General features: G+C 33.2%; 2 protein-coding genes across 3 annotated transcripts; one reads left to right on the top strand and one right to left on the bottom strand.

Moving 5' to 3' along the window:
* Positions 1 to 366: 366 nt before the first annotated feature.
* LOC118683225 (uncharacterized) lies at positions 367 to 3405 on the bottom strand. The gene is made up of 4 exons (XM_036375593.2): positions 3120 to 3405; positions 1163 to 1353; positions 822 to 1090; positions 367 to 755 (listed from the first exon to the last, which is right to left on the bottom strand). The coding sequence occupies exons 1-4, from the start codon at positions 3172 to 3174 to the stop codon at positions 488 to 490; spliced, it is 783 nt and encodes a 260-aa protein (XP_036231486.1). The 5' UTR covers positions 3175 to 3405; the 3' UTR covers positions 367 to 487.
* A 5068-nt stretch (positions 3406 to 8473) lies between these two features.
* On the top strand, positions 8474 to 26251 carry LOC118683216 (probable serine/threonine-protein kinase nek3). Of its 2 annotated transcripts, none has more exons than XM_036375509.2 (6): positions 8474 to 8775; positions 22325 to 22413; positions 22615 to 22743; positions 23595 to 24348; positions 24413 to 24878; positions 25058 to 26251. In XM_036375509.2, exons 2-6 carry the CDS (start codon positions 22374 to 22376, stop codon positions 26006 to 26008), a joined length of 2340 nt encoding a protein of 779 aa, XP_036231402.2. In that variant the 5' UTR covers positions 8474 to 8775; positions 22325 to 22373; the 3' UTR covers positions 26009 to 26251. The 2 variants fall into 2 exon arrangements, with proteins under 2 accessions (XP_036231402.2, XP_036231401.2); XM_036375508.2 differs by lacking the exon at positions 8474 to 8775 and adding an exon at positions 18012 to 18199.
* The last annotated feature ends 1564 nt before the right edge of the window (positions 26252 to 27815 follow it).

Genomic DNA, 27815 nt, shown 5'->3' with positions numbered 1-27815 from the left:
ATAGGGTGACTCCAATAATTTAATAAATTTAATAACTTTACTATTTCAAGAGCAGTCTTACTTGCTCAATTCATAAGCAATTCTTTATTAAAGCGCCAATAACCATATATTTGAAAATTTGTGAAAAAATTATGTATATATTTAGTTTACTATACCAAAAAACATAAACGGTGTGCTGCGCTTGCCGCAGAATGTAATGCTGAGCTTCTGAAGGTGAGTAAAAGCAATTTCGAAAAGAAAAGCTCAAGAATCGCGTGGCACCGCGTATCGTTATTGGAATTATCTAAATTATATACAAAAATATATGTGATGAAAAATGTATCCGCCCCGAGAAATTCGAAAATTTTGAGTAATTAAAACGAAGTATTTACACATGTACACAATTAGTATTATATTTACATATATATTTTCGCTATAATCTTATAAAAATATTTACAAAACCAACAAATAAGTTACAGTAGTTAGTAAGCGTAAGGAGTTTTAAAATCTAATAACTAAATTTTTCATAAGTAACAAGTGCTATTAAAACAGTTAATAAAAGATGACTCCATTCAGGCCTTCTAAAGGACATACTACCTGAAATTATATTCGTTGTTAAGTTAAAAGATAAACCGTTAAACATAGAAACGCATTGGTATTCATCGGTGCTATCGTCATCTGTTCTTATAACGGCAGTTGCGCTAACTTGGAATTTACCATCACTAAGCACATTTGCATCGCTTGCAATAATTTGAATTTGCTCGCCACCGAAGGTCCTGCGAAACAATTTAAAAATTCCATTAATTAATTTCAAAATAGAAAGTAAATTAATTGTCACTCACTGGATGGCCAACGTGGGTTTGGGATATACATTCTCGATTTCACATTCCAAATGTGTTTCATTTTGAATACGCTTATGCTTGAGTGTGTGTGTATAATTTTGTATATCAATTATATGCAATTCTTTATCCATAGATATTGTTTTCTTATCCGTTTGAATATTACACTTGTATGTACCAGATGTCTCAATCGATGGATTTAGCAGTAGTATGCCACTTTCTTCATCATTCGGCTCGGACGATAAGGATTCAACTTCACCTCTGAATTCTGGCTACAATTTTATTTAATAAAAAACAAAAATATCAATTATTTATGCATTTATAAAGTAATATTTATGTCTTACGATGACGTTTGCCCCATGTCCTTTGATGTATTGGAAAACCACATTATTATCTTTGGTCCATTTGACAACGAGCGAATTACTTTCTTCTTCCACTTTAAAGTGACAATTCATTGGTATCGAGCCCACATTTTCATCCTCGATAACAACCAGTGAGGGTCCTTCGATTTCCGTTAATACTAGACAGTTGACTTCTGTAAATATGCAATTTGGAAACATTTTGAAAACACATGGAACACAAATGGAATGCGGCAAAAGGCAAGAAGTTGCTTTTTGAAACGAATAACGCGAATAACGAGAAAATACTTTATTTAGAATTCACATCATTCAAATTATTTTTCTTTAGCTCAGTATGATCTGTTTGTAGGTAACGAAATTCGCAAATTGCAAAGAATATTCGGAGATTTGTAACTACTTAGTGTTTCGAAATGCTGTTATGGTCGCTAAAGATCAAATCGCTTGTCTAACATTGGGTTAACCACAAGTTGAAAGAGTATTACCGGTGAAAAATATTCAATTATTTAAAAAAGTTTGTTTGTAAATATGTACATAGTATATCTATGTATATGCGTTCTCTCTCTCTTTTTGATCACAATTTGGCAACGGACAAACAGTGTACGAAAGCAGACGGCGCTGTCGCCTTCTCTATAAAGTCGTCAAATAATAGAGCGCGCTAAAATGTATATATGTGTATGCATGTATATTTAAATATGATCGAATTGAAATCTTAAACACATAAAAAATGTATAGATCAAAAATATAGGAAATTGTTGTATGAAAAGTAGAGATATTCGCACAAACACTATTAATATTTTATATTTCGGCCAACACCCAGCAAAATATAGGCGCCCATATATAGAAACATACACAATTAGAAATTTTCTTATTTAATATTTATAAAATTATATTTACTAAAAATAATTTTTTTTTTTATAGGAATTAGAATGCATTCTTGTAAGGGAAAGTTGGAATTAAAAATATGAGTTAGTTGGCATATTTTATTAGAAGCTAGTTATATGAGTATATAGTAAATACATATAAAATTGTGCGAAAAAAAGGTTGAATAAAAAAAACAATAATTAATTAAAGTTCAAGAAACAAATAAGTTTTTTTGGAAATAAATTGTAGAAAAAATTTGTTTATAAAATGTAAACATTGAGTAGCTTTCAAACTGTGCTTAAAAATTGTTTGTTTATTGTCTATTTTATTAATATAATTTTCATATATAAAATAGTTTGGTGTACTCTATACAAACGTATATAAATGAATGAACGCGTAATTTCACTTCATATATTCGTTTTCAAAAAACAAAAAGATTTAAAACAAAGTGACATTTCGACTAGACATTTGCTGGCTTCAAATTTTTATTATTTACATATGTTTAATCATACATTTTTTATTTCGTTTGTTGTTTTAGTTTCTAAACAGTTTTTTAGTTTATTTATTTTTTGGCTTTAAAAATTTGTTTATTGAAATAAGTGAAGCTATATATATATATATATATATTTCTTTTTAATTTTTGAGAATTTTTTAAGTTGTATTTAATAAAAAAATAATTTTATTAAAGTAAGTAGCTCCATATGCATATACATATAGCCTTTTCAATATGGTTAATAGAAATGTTTTCGTTTTCCTTTTAACACTTCAAGCAAATTCGTATCGTATTTAATATTTAGCACACTATCGCGTTGGCTTTAGAATTGAATTTTCCCCATTCACAGATGCGACATGGAATTTTGGTGGTGACCTTGAGCTACAATTTTTAAAAATAGTTTCCAAGCGGCACACACTTTGCTTATACATAAATAACAATATGTACATAATTATATAGGCTCATATATCTCTACAAATTTATATACATATGCGTATATACATACATATACGTAGGTCACATATCACTCATTCACAACACTTTCGACAAATTATATCCTTTGAATCCCACTTAATCCTGTTTGCTTACCTATATACAACGCAACCGTTAGAACCGTTGTAACTGACACAAGTAACCAATTCATTTCGCTTTTTTTGAACTTATTTTAATGTTTAAATGTATTAACAATAATAAACTGCAAGAAGGTTTGTTAAAGAACGTCGAAAGACCGTTTTTTGTTTTTATTTTTCAATATGTTATGCGGAAACTGAAAAAAACGAAAAGTGACTTTAAGGAAGGCGAGAACCCACCACCATACGTAAATTTATTACGTATTTCCCGCTAGTAAGGCAAAATTAAACTGAACGACTAGATATACCGAAATAAAAATTATGCGCGTATGGAAAGTACTATATCGTATGCAATATAGTCTAGATAGTCGCATAGGAATGAGTACGTAGCTATAGCCAAATTACAAAAACAAAGCAATAAAAAAACAACTGTTTTATAAACATAGAGAGAGTCAGTCGGTTGGACGGGCTGTGTGTCCGTTCCGTTTGGCTGCTCAACTGTTGAAACTGTTGAATATACATACATACATACATATGTATGAGTATGCGAATGCGAGTGCATATTGTACCCCAAGTGATCGTGGTGTGCGCCAACCTGAGGCATATGCCACACCGAGCGAGCGTGCGCCGCTAGTCATACGTATAATAACTAAATGGTAGAGAGGATAATACAGAATGTGTGTGTATTTTGTAGGCGAAGAATATCAAGTCGTTAGTGGTTCCGTTTACATCAAGTCTTGCAATGTGCGAGCGATACATTTAGTATATTGTCAAATGCATAACTATACAAACAAATACAAATATATTATATGTAGTACTACCGGACGCATGCCAAGAGCAAAGGCGCTTAAGAGGAAGCAAGTGTGAAGTAGCTGATTTTTGTGTGATTGTAAATATATTCTTCAAGCATTCTATTACATTTATTGTACTATTAGCCCGTTAGAAAATACATACAATTTTGTTTTTATACCCTGCATAGGGTATACTTAGCTTGTCACGAAGTTTGTAACAGGCAGAAGGAAACGTTGGAGACCCTATAAAGTGTATATATAAACGATGAGCGTGACGAGCTGAGTCGACTTAGCCATGTCAATCTGTCTGTCTGTATGTACGCGAATGAGTCCCTCAGTTTATGATACAGATCGGAAATTCTGCATACGTCCTTTTCTCGCCAGGAAGCTGCTTATTACTCATATAGCTGTTATATAATATAAGCTGACCGATCAAAATCAAGATAACGATCATTTTATCTCCTTTTATGCTATAAGAAATGCACCTATGAAGGGTATTATAGCTTCGGTGCAGTCGATGTTAACGCTTTTTCTTTTTGTCTTGGCAGAAGCTCTCAAGCAATACAAAAGATCGCAAATGAAAAGTTTTGCAGAAAACACTTGTTTCTTGTTTGTATGTGTGTGCATTATGAGCAAGAAATGAAAATGAAATGCGAATATCAAAGATATAAAAAAAGAGCTAAAACAAAAAATCACAAACAAATGGCAAGAAAATTCTACATATGATTCATAGACTGGCTACACTTGGTATGTACATACATATGTATGGTTGTATATAAAAATAAAAAATGCTTAAAATTTAGCACAATCGGATATTGAAGAATATTTTTTTGTCAAATGCTTTTGAAGAAATTGGTTAAATTTATTGAATATACTATTTCATAGTTTTTGGACAAGTATATGTAACGCCTACAACTATGCTTATAAGACACAAGAGCACCGAAGTTGGTGTACAAAGTGCAAAAACCTAATAAAAATGAAAATGCAAAAGTATAAAAAAATACACAAAATGATTTTGGATGACCGAAAAATTAAGTTGACTGAGATAGTGGACACTGTACGTATATAAAAACAACATATCTATATACTTACATATGTATGTATAGCATCGTTCATGAATATTTGTGTAATAACAACTGATCAAATATGACACGGACTATTAAAAAAAACTTATACTCCTCAATACACTTCTGCAACATTTTCCATGATAGCGTAGCCGTCCATTGACATATGGAGATCAGCACGAACATAAAAAGAGATTGTACAAATCTAGAGAAATTTTTTTTAACAATTTGGTTTGTGCACGCAATTTTAATGGTCCAGTCCGAGTCAAATTTGATCAGATGTTAGACTAATATTTCCGCGTCGATATGTGGCAATTGATGAAACATGGCTCCGTCATTTCGCTCTGAAGTTTAATTGACATTCTCCCGTGTGCACAGCATACAATGAAGCGAATTCAAAGCGTAGAAAGAAGCAACAGTTAGCTTTCGTATTGGAACGACGTTTGGCGAACGAAATTCTGACCGCCGCAGTCTTAGAAGAAGGACGGCTGCTGCGTCTGGACAATTGGAAAAATTATATGAATTGGAACTTAAATTCCTTTCGTATCTGCTATACTCTCCAGATATTAAAATATTATGAGGTATTATTTTTTATTTATTTATTTTTTGTTTTAATTTTCTAGACTATTTTATTTCGACGTAGGGTAAAAAATTGCAATAAGAAACTTTCAAAACATTTCCAAACAGTATAATTATTTAATGTGCGCACATATAAACTATTGTGTTCCAAATGTACAGCCCTAATATAGCTGTATACAAACAATTGCATTTATTTTCCCCCAATTTGACATTACGATCGCAATTTATGCTCTCTGATTGAGCCGGTCTTGCATTTAGGCACATGCCATGAGTGCTTGTACCTTCCGGTAGCCAAATAACAAACATGTAAACGAAGAGAGCAGAGACGGCCCAGAGAATTGGCCGAAAAACCCACCCTCTACTTTCGTATCTAGTTATGCACATGTATTCGGCTTGGCACGGTTGTAGAGCAGGTGGGTCTAACACTTGCCTCTGCCGCAAAGGGTAATTTGTTAGCATTGTAATAAAAAGACAGTTGGCGGGGAACCATAACAAAAACAATAACAGCAACATTAGCGATACACTATAGCGTTTGGTTGAACGAACCTTCATATGCGATTACTCGATTTTGTGTGTATATGTATGTGTGATCATTTATCTACAATGAATGCAGCAACACATAATTTTTTTTCGAATTGTATGTAATATGTTCAGCGCGAATAGATTACGATAGATCACTTAAATTCTATTAGAAATTTAACCCTTAAATGTACTATTTATTACATGAGAGTAACAAGTCCTATAATAACCGGTCGCGTTATTGGTCTAATATACTTATTGATTTGAAAATACAACTCTCGAAAAATCGATATACTTTTGATTTTATTGAAACATTATCTTACAAATTTACCGGTATTTTCATCCATAGGCACTGAGTTGCTAATAATAAATTATTTGACATTATTTATAATGACTATTACTATGGGTCAATGACTCCTTTGTTAAAATTTAGTGAAGACAGCAACCCAAGGTCCTTTGCTTACCTTTAGACAGGACAACAACCCGAAGTCAATGGCCCTTTTGATCACGTTGAGCGAAGACAACAACATGATGTCAATGACCTTTGGTGAGCTCAATGTCCTTTTTGTTTACCTGTAGCAAAGACAACAACCCTCTATTAGTTTAGTGATAGCTCTAGACCAATTTTATTTATATTCAGCGCGAAATCACATTATTTTTAAGAAATATTATCCACATATTTTTATTAAAATATCATACGTTTTTACCATATAAACAGCTTAGCTCCAGGTGGAAAGTTAGACTGATTTCCCACCTAGTATACAGGGGCTAACAGAAGGTCTGAATTGATTGCATTAACTTTTGTCATTACCCAAACATACTCGAGAACATGTTTCCCCGCAATAACAGAATAACGAAAATCAATATACATATGTAGTATAAGGGAGTTAGAGTAATTCTGGACCTCATTATATGTTCGAAAACATTTTTATAACGCACTTAAGGGGTTACATGGGTTTCGTCGAGCAAAAAGAAAACGCTCTATTTTCTATAATTTTTTTTTTTTATAAAAATTAAATATTTTATTCAAACTTCTTATTATTCCAAAGATACATATTTTACAAAGCTTTTGTGAAATTTTTAATGGAAAATATTCAAAACTCTGTCACTACGACGTCATTTCCGGCAGTCCCTCAGAAAAAGGTGCCTCCGCGTTGACAGCAGAACTTCTAACAGGCGCATCAAAAGTAAAAAGAAAAATTACATATTTGAATTAAGGCCATAAACTAGGTATTGGATGAAGGAAAAACAAAAAAAGTGAAAACTGTACTTTTGGCAGACGTTTTTACAAAAAAAATGCAAATTTTGGTGAAAATCTCCCGACGTTTTTGTTTTTTAAATAGTTGTAATTGAACAAAATAAAAATCCTTCGTTCAAGACTTTGTAAATTATAGCTCAAAGACCTGTGTAAAATTTCATTAAGATCGGTTGAGTAGTTCGCGAGCAAACTTGACAACCGACTTTGAAAACACAGTTTCGAGAAAAACTCGTTTAAAGTTTTAAGTGATTACGTGTATATAGCTGACCTCGAGCGCGCAACTTTTCTCAGATACCTCCAAATCTATCACTGGCATCAACTTGAGAATTTATGACAATATTCTAGAGATGTTATAGAATTAAATAAGACAATAAAAAAATGTCTTTTTGTGAAGTCATGAAACCCATGTAATCCCTGAAAAAAATCATTGCTGGGTATAAAAATATGCTATGCACAAAATAAGTTTGAAGTGCCATTGCACTAAATACAATGCATACTTTTAGGGAGTGATTGACTAAATACAACTTGCACGCTTACACATACACGTACACACTGATCTTTTTTTCAAAAAATATCGTTGAAACATTTTCTGTTATGCGTTATGCATATCGTACGCGAAACTTGCTCATTGCTTTGTTTTGAATGATGAAATACATGCAATATATAAGTTAACTGTTAAACCATTTTCATATGCATGTAGTGGGCCGCTTTTGCTGTTAACAAAAACACACATACTCGTATGTGCAATTATATACACGCATGATATGGCTGAGCAAAGTAACTGTTCACTAAGCACCCACAGCGTTCACTTCCTGTGAGAGAAAATTGAAGAAATTAGAGAAATCCCAACTATTGCTAATTACTATTTGGCTTATGTCATCCTGAGCATTTTATAATATAAAATAGTCGTGTATTTTTTAAAATTTATACAAACAAAAAATAGGTAAATTAATTCTGTTATAATGCCTCAAGAGCATAAGCTGGTTATTACTTATTTACAAGTCCAAACGCTGCTCGGCGCCCATTCACAAGCAAAATAAAATGGAAAAAGAAAAAAATTAATTCAACTATGTAGAGGTCAAAATGCAAAGCGAAAATTGGAAAACAATGGCCAAGCGTTGTGCAGAGCGTTCAGTTTCGCGGTAGCTTAGCGAAGGCTAAGATTAATTTAACCGAAAAGTGATACGCTTTTGAATTGATGATTTTGTGCGGTTTGAAATCAGAAAAAATTAGTTTGTAAATATAAAATATATTGTAATAATAGTAGAAAAAAATAAAATTATGCTTCAACGGTTGACTAGTTAACGTATAGTATATTTAATTTGTTGCAAAAGAAATAGTGTACACGACTAATAAGCGTACAAGTGAAAGAAAACTTTTTTTCCGAGCATTCGCTGCCCTACAGTGCATGGAGCTGCTACGACCAAGAAACCGTGCACTCTTTTTCTACTTTATAAGTCGCAAGTAAATGTTTGAGAAATTAAAATAAGTTTTTAATTTTTTTTTTTTATAAAAAAATGATTCTAAGCACGTATGTGCAATGTCTACAAATCGGTTTCGAAAGTAAAAGTTAAAGTTTTTGTAGAATTTGTGAATAATGTTATCTAGAATAAACGCAAGTGAAGATCTTTGAATTTTCTTAGCTCCTTTGAACCGCGGGTTAGCTGTTAGACATGGATATATTAAAAATACTGACAGTATTGATCAATTTTGAGCGGTCAATTGGAATGTCAGCTATATGCTGTAGTGGTCCGATATTAAAAATTTCTTCGGAGACTGTAGCGTTTTCTGGAAAATAATCGGTGCCAAATTTCATGAAGATATTTTGTTAACTAAAAAAAAATTTCATACAAGAACTTAATCTATTAGTTAGTTAGTTTCCGACAAATGAGCAGTTTGTTGGAAAGAAAAGGACGTGATTTCGGAACGTTATCTCAATAACTAAGGGACTAGTTCGCGTATATACAGATAGACAGATTGACATGGCTAAATTGACTTAGCTCATCACGCTCATCTTTTATACACACATATACTTTATAGAGCATCCGACGTTTCTTTCTGGGTGTTACAAACTTCATGACAAACTTAATATAACTGGTTCAAGGTATAACAAGTATGCTTTCTACAGCACTTATACAGCTTTAAGTCAAAATAGTATGCATCTGAAACAAATCTATAGCAATAAATTCACATTTACTGCAGTTATGGTCTAACCATTTGAAGTTGTCTGCATTTATAAAAATGTAAAATTAAATATTCATGATATGAACCAGTTTATTTTTGAGACAAGAAATAATAAATGAGAACAGCAGTTATGTTACGAAACATGACCGAAATTTGAACAGCTTTTATAGAGTGTAAAACACTTACATAAGTACAATATATATTTTTGTACTCTGCCTGGTAAGACCTTGTCGTATATTAATCCCTACAGTCTTCTCTGCTAACACAATCCGTGAGATTTCGTAAAAAGAGTTCTATTGAGAAATGAAGTGATTTTACAAGCCTCTATTTAACGTTAGCAAAGCGGAAAGTATTCATGGCATTTCTCCTCTCATTTAAGATTTCATTGAAAGGTTGTTGACTTTGCTGAACAAATTTTGAAATCAACAGTGTTCATACAAGTATAAGAAATTCTTGGTAATTCAGTGGGAAGCCAGTACGCGTTTTCCGATTAAAAATTATATTATAAACAGAAAAGATTATAGGTACAGGCATGATCGAGCTGGTGATTTCTTAATAAGAGGATAGTTCTACTTACCTCACCCTTATGTAGAGTTTAACACTTAGTGCGATGTTCATAATCTCGAGAGACTTCATAACTTCTATTGAAGCGCCAGCTTATTAGAACTAACAATGTTTGGAATGCTAATAGTATTTAAGCAGTAGAAGTATACAAAATGCTTAAAGTCCAAAATACTGACGGTAAGCGCAAGATCTGCATAGCACATGAAAAATTGAACACTTTTGTGGAACTGGTTCAGCTACTTATAACACAATGGATTTTCGTACAAACCTATGAGTTTATAGAAATACAATTATCATACTGTCAAATCGGCTTGAAATATTTTCAGTGGATTATTTATTCTTTTCATTCTATATGTAAGAATTTAGACTGCTCAGCAAGACGTGTACACACAGTTATATATGGTACACACTCATTTATTATATAATCATGGTTATGATCAAATCATGTATCAATCAATCAAATTTGAAATATAAAAAATGAAACAACAAACAGGAAGTGGCGTTGAGCAAATCGCCTACAGCTTCACCGCTTAATTGTAATTAAATTATGATATTATTCTTTAATTGTACAAAAAGCCATATGCTATATTATTATGGCCACACATGGGTGTGTAAATCACTGGTTAAAGTGTCGTGTGCAAGTATTGCATAATTACTGGTAATATTTATAAATTTAACATACGAGTATTTCTGGACATAAATAAAAAGTAATACTTAAGTATTCAACTTTACGTAAAATGTCTTAATATATACATTAATACTTAAGTTGGTATAATAACGCAAGGTTTCTATTAGAAACGCTAAAATATGATTTCATAGTTAAACTTTCGGGATTACCTATGAACTTAAATACCGAACTGGCATGTTGATTTCGGGATTCATATGTGCTATATAAGGACTTGAAACTGTTTTTCAGGTCGATATAGCGTTTTTTGCAAATTATTAACGAAATCTGGTGTTGGACATCAGTTTCAAAATCTCTTGGTCTATTATTTTTAAGATAATCTCTATTTCATACTGTTATTCGTTCGTTAAAATCCACAATAGAGATTTTTTTCGTATTTTTAAAATGGAAAACATTTCTCTTTCTAATCATCTTTAAACATTTTTGTTGCAATGTCTTAGAAACAAGCTAAAGGAGTCAAGAGAGAGTGGTTTTACTCTAAGAATTTTTGTGTATAAAAACTTTCGGGAGTCCTTCAACTACATTTTCGCTAATATTTCGAATCATATTGTTTTCTGTATGATATACCTATACATACATAAACCTTATTCAGTCGTTACGTTGGTAAATATGATTAGCAGGAAAAAATACTGTTTTTGTTACGAAAACTATTCAATATAATCTCCCTTAACTTCAATACACTTATTCCAATGCTCCTACAATAATTTTATGCCATCCCTATAATGACTTTCCGGAAGCTCTGCAAGATACCCGTCTACGGCTGTAATAGCTTCTTCATTCGACGAAAAACGCTTTCCACGAAGAAATTGTTTCAGGTTTCTGAAAAGGTAGTTGTCGCTGGCAGCCAAATCTGGTGAATACGGTGAATGCTCAAGCAATTCGAACTTTAATTCGTTGAACTTTGTGAGCAGGTGCATTGTCTTGATGAAAAATGATTTTTTTTTGGGCTGCAAACCAGGTCTTTTCTAACGAATTTATTCATGCAGCTGATCCAAAAGGCTGCAATAATATTCATTATTATTCAGAGTAGATTGTTTTACGTTTATGCAGATAATCAATTAACAAAATTCCTTTTGCAACCCAAAAAACGGATGCCATAACCTTCTTTGTTGATGGTTGTGACCTCACCTGCTTTGGAGCTGAATAACCAGCTTCAGTCCACTGTAAACATTACTGTTTCAATTTAGTATCATGGTGGTAGGCCCAAGTCTCATCCATAGTTATAAAACGACGCAAGAAATCAGTTTTATTCTGCTTAAAACGCTCCAAATTATGCTGAGGAAATTTGTTTTCGATTCAGTTTTTGTTGAATTATTAAAGTGTGCGGCACTAATTTTCCAAACAGCTTTTTCATCAGTAATTCACCATGAAGTAGTCGTTCGTCTGAGATGCCTATAACCTTAGCAATTTCACGCTTAGTGAAACTTGGATCTTCACTAACAATATTATGAACTTGCTCAATGATTTGTGGTGTGCTTGCGGTTTTTGGTGGTCCTTCACATGGATCGGCTTTAAGCGTAGTACACAACGTTTAAATTCATCAGCCCAAAATTCAACGGTGCGTTTTGAAGGTCCTTATACACTTCTAACAATTGTTCATAAATTTCCTTTGCTTTTAAAGCTTTCAAAACAAAGAATCTAATCACTGCGCAATATTAAATTTTTTCCATATTAAAAAAATCTCTGACACGTCAATTTCAAGTGGCTTGTAAACAAATAATTAATTGACAGAAAGACTTGTAACTTTGCATGTATTCTCACGATAGATGTACAAACTTGAGAAAAAGAAAATTTGGAGCTAGTAGTGCTATTTCTTGGTGAGAACAGAAACTTTTGAACCAACCTGTACAAGCTGAACGATAAAAATTAAGTTCTTCTATGGCAAACTTTTTATTTGTGCAGCGTATTCTAGCTGCGGTGCAATCAAAGTTAATGTTTTTTATTTACTTTTTTTATTTTAATACAAATTTAACGTTAAAAACATTTCTACCACAATAGTCAGTGTCTCTAAAGAATAGCAGAAATAAATAATTTTTTTGTAAATAATTGTTGACTCTTCTAAAAAGTACAAAGCAGCGCTGCTGCCATATAATTTGCGTGGTTCAAATATAAAAAAACATAAATTATATCTTTCTAATAAATCAGCATTTTTGGGTTTTCTATTTCTATTTGTATTTATTTGTAACGCTGTAGATTAATGTGCGCTTTCGGCGTTTTTACTGACCAAAGACATTTATTAATAATGCTAAATGCAAAATATACAAAAAAACAAAAAAAAAAAACGTCAAAAAGCAGTGTAAATCCGTGTGTGCAGTTAACTGTTAAAACACACGTACTCATTTACACACATACGAATATACACTGAAATAAACTTAGTAAATCTTCGGTATGTAAATATAAATTTCGACAAATGATTTGCAGCCACAAGTGGTAAAAATGTTTTGCTTTCATGTGTGTTTATTAGCCGCATGCGAACCTGAGAAAATACACAAAAACCGCAGAGATAATTAATTAAATCACCATTTGTTGCAAAGAAAATCTGTTTCCAGCATTTACGAGCGTTGAAAAAAGCAAAAACAACAACCACAATTGCTTCCCGCACCAATTAGTTTGCTTCAGCTGTTTTAATTTGTTGCTATTTTCGCAGCTGTGCGCGCTTGCGTGTGTGTGTATGTGGGTGCGCGACTATTCGCGTAGCTTGCGGCATTCATTTGTTGTTGTTGCCGTCGACTGCTGGCGTGTTTAATTGCCAAAAATTATTTATTATTTAATAACATATTTGACCGTGATACATAACTTGAGATTTAATGTCCATAAATATATACATACAAATATACATATGTATGCGTACGTGTGTGTGTTTGTAAATAGCGTTTGTGCGCCTGCGCGTTAAGCTTAGTATTTTCGTAAAATTCGCGTAGACTTTTTGATGAATTCAAACACTTGCACCTTAAGATTTTTCTTACGTTGTGCTTGTATTTGTAAATACGCTTTATGTATATACATACAAATGTAAGTACATATTTCACTTGCTTGTATGCCCAGCATTGTTTTAACGCAAATCTGTCAAGCGAGTCTCCACAATGCGCAACGACTCTCCGAAACGCTGTTACAAAAGATAACCACATTTCCGTTTGTTGGCATTTTTATGTTAGTTATACACTTGTGTTTATGTATATGTATGTATGTAAGCGGTTTAAAGACCCGAAACCGGTTCTTTAGCTTGCGATCAATAGGAGTCACTCCAAGTGTACGCTACGTGCGAAAAGTTTAGGTACTGCAACGGAATGCCTGTTGGTAAGTGAACCGTGAGATCATTTAATGGGCGATTGGTCATATAAATTACTATATGAAAAATTTAGCTAAAATCGAGCATGCAAAATATAGTAAAATTGAAGCGCCCTGCAGCTTCCTTCATGTCGGACAATACTTTGGGGACTAGATGGTGTTATTTTAAGTTGTTATGTATATCTATTTCTGAATTTCAAAAAACCGATTTTTTGTTTAATAAATATTGAACAGACACTTGAGAACATTCTCCGAAACTTTGATTCAGCAAATAGTTTCGCAGATATGAGCGGAATATTAGAATTTTTTAATTTAGTTTAATCTGCTCCCAAAACTTTAAACGCGTTTTTTTCTTGAAACGCTGTTTTCAAAGTCAAATATATTTGATTCCTAAAAAAAATTATTTGAGTGAAACAATTTACTTTTCAGATTTAAAGAGTAGCTTAAAAAATTGAAATTAAATATTTTGTAAAAAATCAAAATTTCGACTAGTCGTTCGTTCATTAACTGTATTCATCTATTGTAATAATAATTTTTATACCTGAACAGGGTATATTAGTTTGACATGATGTTTGTAACATTTAAAAAGAAACGTGAGAGACCCTATAAAGTATATACACATATATATATACATATATAGATGTAGCGTGTCTAGCTGAGTCGATTTAGCCATGTCCGTCTGTCTGTATATATGCAAATTAGTCCTTCTATTTTTGAGATACAGATCTGAAATTTTGTACCCGTCCTTTACTCACCAAGAAGCTGCTTATTCGTCGAAACGATAATGGACTACTATATCATATAGCTGCTTTACAAGCTGAACGTTCGGAATAAGCGGCTTGTATGAAAAGCTTTCTTTTTTTACGAGATATCGAATTTCTGGAAGATGACATGGATTATTGTTTAAGGCAATGGTGCAATTTCCGAAGAAATTATTTATGTCGAGTCGCTACAAACTGACCGATCAAAGTTCTTGCACTCTAGGAGGAGTTCGGCTACAGAATCAAGATAATACAAAATTTTTCAAGAGGAATCACCGATTATTAAAGTACATTATATTTTACAGACTTCCATTATTTTTATTTGTTTCTTAAATGAGTTTTTAATATGTTATATTTAATTTTGCTTGCACTCCTTGTGTATCGAACCTACAACTAACCAAATGATAACCCACTGCATTCACTATAAAGCAAAGTTTACGTTAGTTTTGCTTATCTTTGGGAAAATTTTAAGACAACTTTTAAATAATGCGATAGTAAATTTAACAGATCTCTTCCCGCATGCTTATGTGAAGCAGTTATATAAAAATATACAAATTATATAATGAAAACAATGTGCCGTTAATTAAGAGACGCAGAACTGTTAAAAGAGCTAGCGATTTTTTAGTGTGATTTGTCGCATAAACTACAAAGAAATACCAAGCAGATTTAAGTTTTAATCCTGTTAGGTTTTAGAAAACTAAATATTAAGCTGTGGCTGTAATTTACACATAAAAAATTTAAAAACAAAAATTATTTATTCTCATTTTTCTTGATTAACCTCAATAAGAATTCTTACAAATCTTTCAAGATTAGCATCAATAAGAATTCCTCACAATTTTTTGCTGCTTACGAACGCATCACTACAATATATTGTTTACAACATATTCTATAATATTTTGAAGTATTGCTACTACATTCGAGTTAATGATCGGCTATTTATGGTCACGGTGAGGTCGTTGTTCGAAGAATTCATGAGGTGCGAATTTTAGCGTTGGAATCTACTGATTTATTATTTTATATTATTTTCGACAAATTATTGCATTTATGTTTATATGTATGCGATCTTGCATGTGAGCGCATTATTCAGCAATTTTCGGCAACAACTATTGAAACTACAACATACCGTTATGTCGTGTTTATTTAGCTTCCTTATTAATATTCATTAAAGTGAATTTCGAAAATTAAATTTGAATAGCTAAATTATACTTAATTTTTTGTGTGTAATTTTTTTAATTTAAATAAAGTATACACAGTTTCATTAAAATGTTTCTCTTACTATGGGTGTATACATAGAACATGCTTAAAAGAAGGAGCAGAGGTAAGCAAGCGATAAACCGATGGGCGAAATTGTACCATTGGCACGCCCACAAAACGATGGTTTTCAACACCGGCATAAAGAACTATTATTCGTAAAAAATCAATAAAACACATTTTTGGTACTTGGCAGTAGCCGAAAGAGGAAACAGACTTAAACATTTTTGAAAACTCGACGTGTTAACCACTCGGTAATATATTAAAATCTATATAATATAATTTGTCTATATAAACTCTCCCATATATTCTAAATATCATAAATTTAAGCATCTTGCTTCATATATATCCCCTCCATATATCTAACGACGATTTTTCTACTTCCTTTTAATACTCTATGTTGTTGTTGTAGCGACAGTAAACATTCCTCAAGTAATTTCTAGGAATGCTGCCGGTTGACAGTACTTGGCCGGATAAAAATCCGAGTCCGTTCCGGTTATGTAGACCCGGCTGTCGTGGGAACGACAAAAATACTCTCTCTTATATGTCGGTAAAAAATTTACACTAAATAAAATATAATTAGGTAACAAAAATGTAAGTATATTAAATTTCGTTGGATTTGTGGAAGTGGATATCTCATATTGGCCTCACACCAACTGATCTTCGGCGTAATATTTATAGCCTAAACAGGATATATTAAATTTGCCACGCATTTGAAACACCCAGAAGAAAACGTCAGAAACCCTATATATAATATGTATATAAATGATCAGCATGTCGAGTAGAGTCGATTTAGCCATGTCTGTTTGCCTGTCTGTATATACGCGAGCTTATCCTTCGGTGTTTGAGTTACCGATCTAAAATAATGCAGACGTCAATTTCTTTTCAAAAAGCTGCTCGTTTGTTAGAATCGCCGATATCGCACCTCTATAGCATGCAGCTGTCATACAAACTGATCGGCCAAATTTTTGAAAAACTTTTTTATTTTACGAGGTATCTTCACGAAATTCGGCATAAAATATTGTCTAAGGCAACGCTACAGTCTGCGAATATATTGCTTAGATCGAAGCACTATAGCATATAGCTGCCGTTCAAACTGATCGATCACAATTAAGATAAAAATATTTTTATTTCATTTTTTGTCATAAGTAATGCACCTCTAGAGCGTATTACAGCTTCGGTGCAGCCGATGTTAACGTTTTTTACTTATTTGCATTTTATATAAATTTTTACTTTTTATGCTCTCATTATTTTATTTATTTTTTTTGCTTCTTATTAATTAATTCGTTTTTACACGCTTTTTGCCTTTTTTACTATAAACTCCTAAGGTGCAGTTATACCATTTACGTTCTCCAAAATTCTAGCGTTGTAAACAGTTTTCTTTTCAATAACAATTTCCTACTAACGACTCCACAACAATTGGCGAGCGCTTTCGAAACTTTGCAACAACTTACAACTCCACAAAGGAGCCGTATTATGGCACGACCCATTCTTTCGGTTCGTTCGTAACATTATACAACAAATTTTTGTTACTCAGCTGCTGCTTGCTTGGAGCCACCTCTGGCGCTGTCGTTGCTGTTGTTGTTGGCGGTGGTAACTTGTTGGCCGATTGGCGCTCTCTTGTTGGTTGTGTAAAATATCGGCAGCTAGGTGGCTTAGCGCATTATTGTACGTGTAATTGTTTGTATGTGTGTATAGTATGTATGCGCATGCATATTTATACATAGATATAATGTTATGTATACAACAGTCATGCATATGTATGTATATATGTAAATGCTGTCTGCAGGAAAGTTATGTTAGGCAGCGAAGTGCTGTATGATTGTGTAAGTGTATATGTATATGTATAAATATATATGTATGCGTATTTGTAAGGCGGTATGCTGTATGTTTGTACGATCGCTTACTAGCTTCGAGCCAGTATAGCGGCTATTGTTGTTTTTCGTAATAACTGCTGCATATTCGTATTTGAGCTTTCAGTTCGTATTTGACTTCTTGTGCTTGAAATGGTTTCTGCAATTGCTCACCTTGAGCACGAGTGCCTAGTATCTGCTATCTACATTTAATTAATTGACAAAACAGTATTTTTTCCTACACTTTCAGTTCTAAAAAATTCTAATTACATTACTTTTGTAAAATTTCGTGTGTGTGTTGGGTAAGCGAAATTTTACGTAAATGAAATTTGCTTGGAAAAATCAAAGCAATTTTGAAAAAAATATAATATAAAATGTGTATTTAATAATAAAATATATAACAAAAATGTGCATTAAATAATTAAATTAATTAAATTTATGAAAGTTGTTGTTCAACGCTTGAGTATTGCGTTCTAATAGCACACGGTGTGTTTATGTGCCTTCAGAAATGTCGTCGCTCAAACGCCTTTTTATTTATTGCTCATACATACATATGTACATATATATGTATATAATATATTTAATTAGCGTTCGTGTACATGTGCATTATGTGTGTGTGTGTGGATGTGTGTAACTAACTAAACAAATGTCGACGTCAGTGCATTTTAATTTCAAACGCGTTTCATGTATTTAACCTTGTAATATCTGTATAATCTAGTTTTTCTGTGCAGCGGATTTTATGGTGTTATTTAAAAAAATCGACACGTACATAAACCAACTCATTTCTACATATAATTACATGCATACATATATGCAACATTTTAAGCGTTCAAATCTGCAAAAAAGTCTGGCTGATCAATCAAAGTACTCAATTTTTGTGCGCTGCATACTGAAAATGTCCGCAAAAATTAACAAACAGCAACAAAAACAAGAATAACAAATAAATGAAATGTTAAAAAGTGGCACAATATGACTGCAAGCCCGTGCTGTGCTGGACTGTCGCTGTGGAGCGCCCGAAAGCTGTGCGGCTAAGTGTCCTAACGCGCAAGCGCGAAAGCCTGTGAAGTTTTCGCTGCGCATTGTGCTGGCTATTGTATACATATTTGTAAATTGTGTATATATATATGTTTTTTGTACGCATAGAAGTATGTATTTACCCCTGTGTGTATGTGTGTGCGTGGAAAAACTTGTGCTTGTTTATTTTGTGCCAATTTTGTTAGCTGCCGTTATTGCTACCGCTTTTCCAGCTAACAAAAGTGAATGCTCCACTATTAACGCTCTTAAGCAGCAGCATATTCCTGCATAACCAACAAACGCACACACACACACACACATACATGTGTAGTATAAGTGAATGCGCAGCTAAGCTGTTAATGGAGCAGCAAGCGAGCTGGGCGATTGCTGTTGTTATGTGTGGCATTTTGTTGTTGTTAGTGTGACGGCTTAAATGCCTGCATCAAAACTGCTACACTATTGCATACGCATATATAGTTATAAATAACAACTAATGATATGTTTGTCTGCATGTTTGTTTGTTTAAATGTTGTTAACCATGATCGCTTTTACTTTCTTAATGCTCTTGCTTTTGTTTCAGATTTTTGTTCAAATCTCTGTAGCGTATGTGTGTTTGTTGTTATTGATTTTTATTGTTATGGTTTTTGTAATTCGCCAAACTGTTATAAGCCAAACCATAAACATATGTAGATGCAAATAGCTATAGATTAGCATACATATGTATATGTATGAGCGCATTTGCATATGCACAAACTTATACATACATATATAATATATATTTACGAGCATCACTCCTCACAACACAGCAGCGGCGGCACAGTTCTTTTTGGGTTGCGCACCAACGGAAGCTCGCAGCTCGTTTTGGTAATTTCTTTTGTCTAAATATTACCAAATCTTTCGTAGCACAAGCACACCCGCATATTTACAGCTGTTTGTATATATTTATGTTTGTATGTATGCTACAGCAAGCACAAGTGCACAATCGCATTACCGACGGTAATAAACTTTTGCTCGGCAAATAATTACAGCATTTTTATTATGCGAATGCGTGAGAGTTTTACTCAATGACTCTTAGCAATTGAAACGGCGTCTCAAAGCCTCGAAGTTTTTACTAACTAACTAACTGGTTTGTTCTTTTTTTTAAACAAATGCGCGAAGTGTTGTGAAGTTATCACGAACGAAATAAATTATAGGCTGACAGACAGACGAACATTTAAATGTATGTATGTATGTACATAGGTACAAGTTTGTAAAAGTATAAGTAAAGTATACTGTTCTTCAAAGCATACAACAAAACGCGGTAAAATCTGACAAACTAAAAAATAAATAAAAAATACAAAATAATAAAATAAAATTAAATTAAATAAAATAAAAAAAAATTAAATAAAAAATAATAGAAATAATAATACAATAGAAAAAAATAAAAAAAATAATTCTTTAATATTTTTTATATATACATATACAATATATGTATATAAAAAATATACGTTTTTTTTTTGCAAATCCAATTTAAATACCTTCTTGATTTTAAAAATATATACCCACTACTTCAAACTTAAATATTTAACTATTTATTTAAGAATGCAACACCACGCCACTTTTGAAACTGATATAGCATGTTTTTCCGATTTTTTGGTGCTTTCATCAAGTTTGCTATTTATTTTGTGCGCGTATGCGAAGGATAAGACGAGTTCAATGTTCGCGGCGATTTATTAAACCGATTATGGTTCATAAAAAAACAGTAAAAAAGCAAACTTGAAAACTAGTAAAACTATTTTTTCATTTACTCAATGACCAAGTAAGGAGTGCGTATAAAAAAAATCGATACATTTGTATCGAAATACATATGTACATATGTATGTATTTTGAAAGCAAAGAAAATGGGATAAAACATGTTTCTACAATAGCAACATGCACATAGATCGAAATTTCCTTATACATAGTTTATATGATTTCAAATGTATGTGTTTTATATATATGTATGTAATATATGCATAAATACATATGTATGTATTTGTTTACAAAAAAAGGAAATCACTTTCTCTCCATCATTTGACACTTCATAACTGTAAGAAATAATTTTTTCATTCAGTGCTGACAATGAAAGCTTATTACATCTTTTACGAGGATCGACAAATCTAACATACTTGTATTCAAAAAATTACACAACAGTTTCCACTCCGATTACAGTAAGGTTTAAAAAATAACAGCAACTCAATCCAGGAGGAACTTTTCATATAAGTTACTTTGGGCCCGAATTTGGGAAACTTTTCTGACACAGAAGGTTTCTCATAAACAGCCAACAGCAGTTGGAACGCGGATTACAACTTTTCTCATAATTCTAGAAATATGGCCGAAGCTATAATACACGTCAACGGTGCATTTCTTATAGCGTAATCTTAGATCTTTGTCTTGATTTCGATCGGTCAGTTTCTATGGCAGCAATATGTTATTGTGGTCCGCTCTGAACAATTTGTTTGAAGACTGTAGCATTGTCTTTGATAATAAGTAAAATAATAAGTTTTCCATACAAAGACTTCATTTTGATCGTTCCGTTTGTATGACAGTTGCATCCTGTGGACCAATATCGGTGGTACCGAAAAATGAACAGTTTCTTGGGGAGAAAAGAAGGTGTGCAAAATTTCAAAGTGATATCTGAGACAGTGTATATACAGAAAAACAGACATGGCTAACTCCACTCGGCACGTCACGCTGATCTTTTACATATATATATTTTATAGCGTCTCCGACGTCTCCTTCTGAGTGTTAAAAACTTCGTAGCAAGCTTAATATACGCTGTCCTTTACATTTACATAAGATCCACTCGGCTAAGTCGAAAAATATTAGAGTACGAATTGTAATACGACAGAAAAAGAGAAATACCATTTAAAGTGTGTACGGGTGTCGTATTGCACTAAAGCAAAAAAAAAAAAAACAATTTTATATCACTCTTTTTTACTGTTTCGAATTTTTTAAAAATAGTTAACATTTAAGTTTGGAGATATGAATAGTTCCAGACATAGACAAGTCTTTAAAGAAGACACTCCAAAAATGTCAGGTAAATCTGTCTAGTAGAACCAGAGAAATCGTGGGTATCGTTTTGAAAAAGACGTTGGCAAAAACGCATTTAAAGTTTCGTCTGATGTCTTTTATGTCATTAGTTCGGACCGAACGAGTTTAGATCTCGGATCAGCAATTGGTATTTTAACCGAAAATAATTTTAATTAAAAAAAAAAGTCTTAGAAGACTTTCCGCTTTCAGTGCTTTATTCAGCTATCATCCTTTTGAGCTGAATAAGTTTGGAAAGCTAAAAGAATTCAAAAGTTTGATATGGAATAGTCTTAGCTTTGAGGACTTTTTTATATAAATATATACAAATCAAAAATGTGATCTTTAATGTTTTTTTATTTCAGCTAATTCCTTCTCTTATCTATAAAAAGGTGTCTTTAAATAAGTGCAAATATGGACTATCGATATTTATTCATTGCATTTATTTTGAATGGTAAGTTTAGATAGAAATTACTTATTATTTATAATTAAGATTAAGAGTTCAAGAGTTTTAAGCTCTCGCAAATAATCATTTGAACAGCAAAAATTTTTGCGAGTGTTCTTTTGGCTGTGGAACTTGTTTTAAGTATATTAAATGAATTTTATTATTTAGTTTGTATTTCTACAAAAAAAAAACTCTATTTAAATTTTACAGTTAATCCTATCCTATCGGATGGTGGTACGGACCCATACATTACGCAAACTGTTTATGGATTTCTGGATTTTACAACAACGATAGGCAATACAGTAATGGTATTTTCACCACAAAGTGCTCCACCAATCGGTATGTATGGCATAAATAATATAAAATGAATATAGAAAATAAGTTTAATGTTAATGCACTGCTAAAATTCGTTTTATTGTAGAAAAGGTCCTTTGAAAATAATCTGCTCTAAATATACATATACCATCATATTTCACCCGGACTGACAAAATAAAATTTCATTTTCATGTATTTTAATAGAAATATTTAATATCGTCTTCAAAATAGGCTCCAGAATCAATTTAAGCTTGACATTCGCTAGATTATTGGACATTTTCGACGTCATATTCATCAATTTACGTCTCATCACCAGTAATGATGCGTTTGATGAATGTACAATCCTCAGATATGTTGTCTCTTCTGCGTCCTTTACTCGACGTCGTTTTTGCAAAAGATTTAGGTCTTTTGGTATGAGTCTATCATTGACACGCTTCATACCCAAAACATTAACTGAAACGTTTTAAGTCGATTCGTAAGAGATGTTGAGATCCTCTGCTATCTCTCTGATGCTAACACAACGATAATCAAGCACTATTTCATGTTATCATCATTAATAGCGACGGACGACTCACAAGAGGCAAATTTAGCTGACTCACAACCTTCACTGAATACTTTGTGTTACTTAAATATTTATGTTTTTGATAAAGTAGACTCCTCAAAACATTTCTACAACATTTTCCACAATTCCGTAAATGTGATTCTATCGAAAACGCGAAATTAAGTGGGCCAGTCCGAGCCAAATTTGATCAGATAGTAGATTGCTGGTCTCAAATGTGATTTGAAAAAAGTACTAAAGTTTAAAACTCTATAATAGTTATAGACTAAGTTAATTCAATTAGCCTCACTATTATTTAACAAAACTTGTCTTACAGGTAAAGTTGAATTGCCAGCCAATATAATTGAAACAAAACCGCTTGCTTTAAAACCTACAGAGGACGAAACTATTAAACCTACCAAGCCAACGAATTCCGATAAAATACCGACCAATAAACCCGTGGAGAAAAACTTAAAATCGACTATTGTTGAGGCTCAAAAGAACAAAAATAACAACAATAGTAATGTGAAAATTGTAACGAGTAGCTCGGTGGTGGTCACGGCACAAACATCGCCTGAGCCTGTCGAAGAGCAGCCCGCACTACAAATAGAGAACAATGTTTTTGAATATGATTTGCTCTCACGCCAACCAGCCGAATATGCCGAAGAAACCTATCGTGTCATAAACAATAAGGCTACGGATAAACCACGAAACAGACTCAATCAACGTCGAACTTACGATGTGTCTTCGGAAGCAACTATTATACACGAAGCAACGACCGCAAATCGATTAAAACCAAGTCAAGCGGTGGAAAACAAACCGCATGCACCAAGTGGACCTAAAGGCAAGAAACCGAAGATAAGATCAACTACACCGTTACGTGTTTTGAAGACTACGACATCTTCTTTATCCAAACCAGCGCCACAAGAGCAGAAAAATAATCGCATCTCCGGTTCACATCGTCACAATGGTAAAGGCAATAGAGCCAATAACCACGGACAAGAGCATGTAACAATCACCGAATCTGTGGTTGAATCGTCACAAGTTACCCAAAGTCATAAAAAGAGTTCGTCACGTAGTAAGCCCAAAAGGTAGGTAACATACAAAATACTCGTATAAGCAGAAACAAGATTTTCAAATTTCTTTTAATTGCAGGAAAAGTAAAAATAATAGGTCATCAGCTAATGCGCATAAAAGTAGTGCGGTCGTATTGGCTTCCTCTGCAGAGCCGGCACCCAAAACATTCCGTTCCAAAGTACGACCTTCAAATGTGGAATCGCAGGCTTCCACTAGCGTCTTTATGTTCAAGTTGAATCGTACTCCTGGCAGATGGCAGTATACAACAACCCCAAAACCCAGAGTAGCAATACGTAAGAATCCGGAGGGTAACACCACTAAATCTGTAGACGCTTTTGCTGGCAACCCTAGCTTAAATGTAATATCCGATAATGGTGATCTGGAATCGTCGGGCTCACAAAACGGTGCTGTTGTCAATAATATAGATCAAGGTGGAAATTATCAACATTTAGTGGAGACCTTGAATGTGGAGATATCAACACCGGCAAATTTCAAGGATACTTACTATGAGTTGGCGACCATTAAAACGCCGTACGCTTTTCAGGTGAGTGCAACAATAAGCAGTCTTTAAGTAACCCAAAACTGAAAACAAATTGTCAAAGAAATTGATCGACCGTTTACTTAAATGCTTATAACTTCGCTAAATTAGGCAGCGAATAGCTTATAGATTTTGCTAACAAAAATGGCAAAGTAAAAAATTTAATTATAAATATTTTTTCTTAGGTCGGTGGTTTGAAGAAGACTCGTTTCATAACAGTCACTTCAACGATAGAAAAAACGCTGACGCCTGACCCAACCGAAGTACAAATACCAGATGGTCCACTAACCGAAAACATTTTGGCACCATCATCACGGGAAGTCAACTATCTGCGTGATACCCATGTCACAACATTGAAACCGCTACACATTACCGAAAATGCCGAGACGCCGAATTTGGAAACAGTGGTGGATTCATTTAGCACAACAACAACGAAATTGCGCACACAAGTTCTACCAATTGTCTTTGATGTCAATAATGAGACAACATATGTTACACTCACACAAACTTACGACATCACAAGCCTTATAACGGTGACGAAAACACTCTCACCGCTAGAAACTGATCTGCCGCTAAGGAGCTTTACCGACTTTGGTGCTAATCTGGATGAGGCGGGCTCCGAAATAAATCTAGAATTGGAATTCGGTGATGAAGATAATGCCGAAAATACAAAGGATGACAAATCATACCGTCCCAAATTATCCGATATAGCTGATCTCTTCGGCAAGTCATCGAATCTTACGGCTGAGGAATTACAAAGATTAGCGTTGTGGAAATTGCAAAGTAATTCACAACAATTCTCCTCAATACTAATACCCAGCATACCGCAATTCACGCCGGAGAGCACACTACCATTCCCCCCCATTACGCCGTCCATAAATCCATTCCTGCTGCCTTTACAGCAATTCCAAACGATAACCTCCAGTATTGTACACGAGACGATCGCCACGCACACGAATAGTAAAGTCTTAAAATTAACCTTTGGCGCACGTACGGCGTACACGACGATTTACTCCAGTGAAGTTGTGCCGACACGTGCGACCAGCTACATTACCACATCCATACCCGTTCAGCCAACGCCACCGGCATTCCCCGGCTACTTTCCACCACCATATCCACAATATTATCTCGGATAAGTTTAGTTATACAAAGTTCGGGAGCTCGGTAGCGCTCTCTGGTTCTTTTGTATGTATGTATATACTAGTGTTAGCATCATTCTTTTGTTTTCATTTGGTCCTATATAAAAATCCTATAAAATACTCGTCCATTTATTACTTCACAAACAAATCGAACATAGAACATATGAGATTCAATGTTATTGTATTAAATTTTTTGCGTAGTTTCATTCATTTCGTTTCATAATAAAAATTTAAACAAAATTATAATAAGTTTTTCAATCGCGTCAATAATGGTTAAAGCGTATTCCTATACGAAATTTCAAGTAAATTGGAAGTTCTTAACCACACAGCTCTAAAATAGCAAAAATGTCTTTCTTCTTTCCATAATATCGCCACCAGAGGTACTAAATTACACTCAACCACTTGCAAAAGTCTCATTTGCTATTGCAATTGAAAGAGAAAAAAAAAACAAATATACAAGTACCTCTCCAACATTTCTCTTCTAACTATCTTATCTAAGCGATTAAACTCGTAACTCCCCCAAACTTCTTGGAAAAAAGATAAAGCAACCGTGTATGCTGCAAATTGAATACAATTGGCCGTCCGTTATTAAATCATCCCTACAAACGCGAGCTTGAACTCAAAAGCAATTTTTTTTTCAATGAAAGCTCGGTGCTCCACAAAAATTTTAGCAGGGTTACACAATTCATAATATAATATTTTTATGCCCTAAATAGGGTATATTAAGCCACGAAGTTTGTAACACCAGAACTCTATAGAAGATAGCTGCCATACAAACTGATGGATCCAAATCATGTTCTTATATTAAAGACTTTTCATTTGACAAGATATCTTTACGAAATTTGGCATAGATTATTTTCTAAAGCAAGGCTACAATCTCTGCAAATTTTGCGATTCTATAGCATATAGCTGCCATACAAACTGATCGTTCAAAATTAAGTGCTTGCAGGGAAAACTTTTTTATTTGAGAAATTATATTCACGTACTTCAAGACAACGCTACAATTTCCGAATACAATATATTGTTCTGATCGGATTACTATATAATATAATTTCTCACAGAAAATTGTCTAATCCTCAAGTCCAAATGCATCGTATCGTTTAAATAGTTTATAGGTTAAGGCGAATATACATACATATGCACAAATGTATGTAAGCAAAACGAAAAGTTATATGCGCTGAAAATATAATAATTAAGCAGCTTAGCGCATACAAGCAATTACTGTGTAGTTTTTCTCACGATTTGTCTTTGTAATTTGCAATTGTTAAATAACAAAAACCAGTTTACTTATATTCTTTGCAGAATTTCATTTAGTTAACAAATAATTACACAAATACAATAAAAATAACAACAACTTAAAACACAAATGTACGATTTACAGCAAAATTATGATAAGTTTACATATGTATGTATCAACTACTATACTTCTATGATAGGCGTGATTTCGAATAACATTGCAATTGCACATCAACCGGCTGCTAAGAGCCCAGTGTACATATATGTTTCTATGCATGTATGTTTGTATGTATGTATGTATGCATGTATTTATGTGTTGCGGCTATTTAAATCCGCTTAAATGGTGGTTCTACTATAACTACTCGACCAGCGGTCAAATTACCATTGATTGTTCTAATATTTGATTACTTTTTATTTTGCTGCTTTTTATTTTTAGGCAAATGCAAATTCGTACGCTTCATTTTTTTCTGTTAAACACCAACGTTGAGCCTATACACATACATAATATTGCGTCACAAAATGAGCGCATAATTAATTAACACTTTGATATACCCATTTCTAATGTACT

Source organism: Bactrocera oleae, chromosome 4, assembly GCF_042242935.1.
Source record: "Bactrocera oleae isolate idBacOlea1 chromosome 4, idBacOlea1, whole genome shotgun sequence".
NCBI classification, from domain to species: Eukaryota; Metazoa; Arthropoda; class Insecta; order Diptera; family Tephritidae; genus Bactrocera; species Bactrocera oleae.
The sequence above is the reverse complement of the archived record's forward strand: the minus strand, read 5'-3'. Positions and strand labels throughout refer to the sequence as shown.

What these genes read in the sequence shown, in the direction of transcription:
- LOC118683216 (XM_036375509.2), top strand. Translation starts at nt 22,374, where the DNA reads ATGGACTATCGATATTTATTCATTGCATTTATTTTGAATG. An exon ending in CATTGCATTTATTTTGAATG is followed by an intron (nt 22,414 to 22,614) that starts GTAAGTTTAGAT and finishes TAAATTTTACAG; the next exon opens with TTAATCCTATCCTATCGGAT. An exon ending in TCACGTAGTAAGCCCAAAAG is followed by an intron (nt 24,349 to 24,412) that starts GTAGGTAACATA and finishes TTTTAATTGCAG; the next exon opens with GAAAAGTAAAAATAATAGGT.
- LOC118683225 (XM_036375593.2), bottom strand. Translation starts at nt 3,174, where the DNA reads ATGAATTGGTTACTTGTGTCAGTTACAACGGTTCTAACGGTTGCGTTG. An exon ending in GACATGGGGCAAACGTCATC is followed by an intron (nt 1,091 to 1,162) that starts GTAAGACATAAA and finishes ATAAAATTGTAG; the next exon opens with CCAGAATTCAGAGGTGAAGT. An exon ending in AAACCCACGTTGGCCATCCA is followed by an intron (nt 756 to 821) that starts GTGAGTGACAAT and finishes ATTGTTTCGCAG; the next exon opens with GACCTTCGGTGGCGAGCAAA.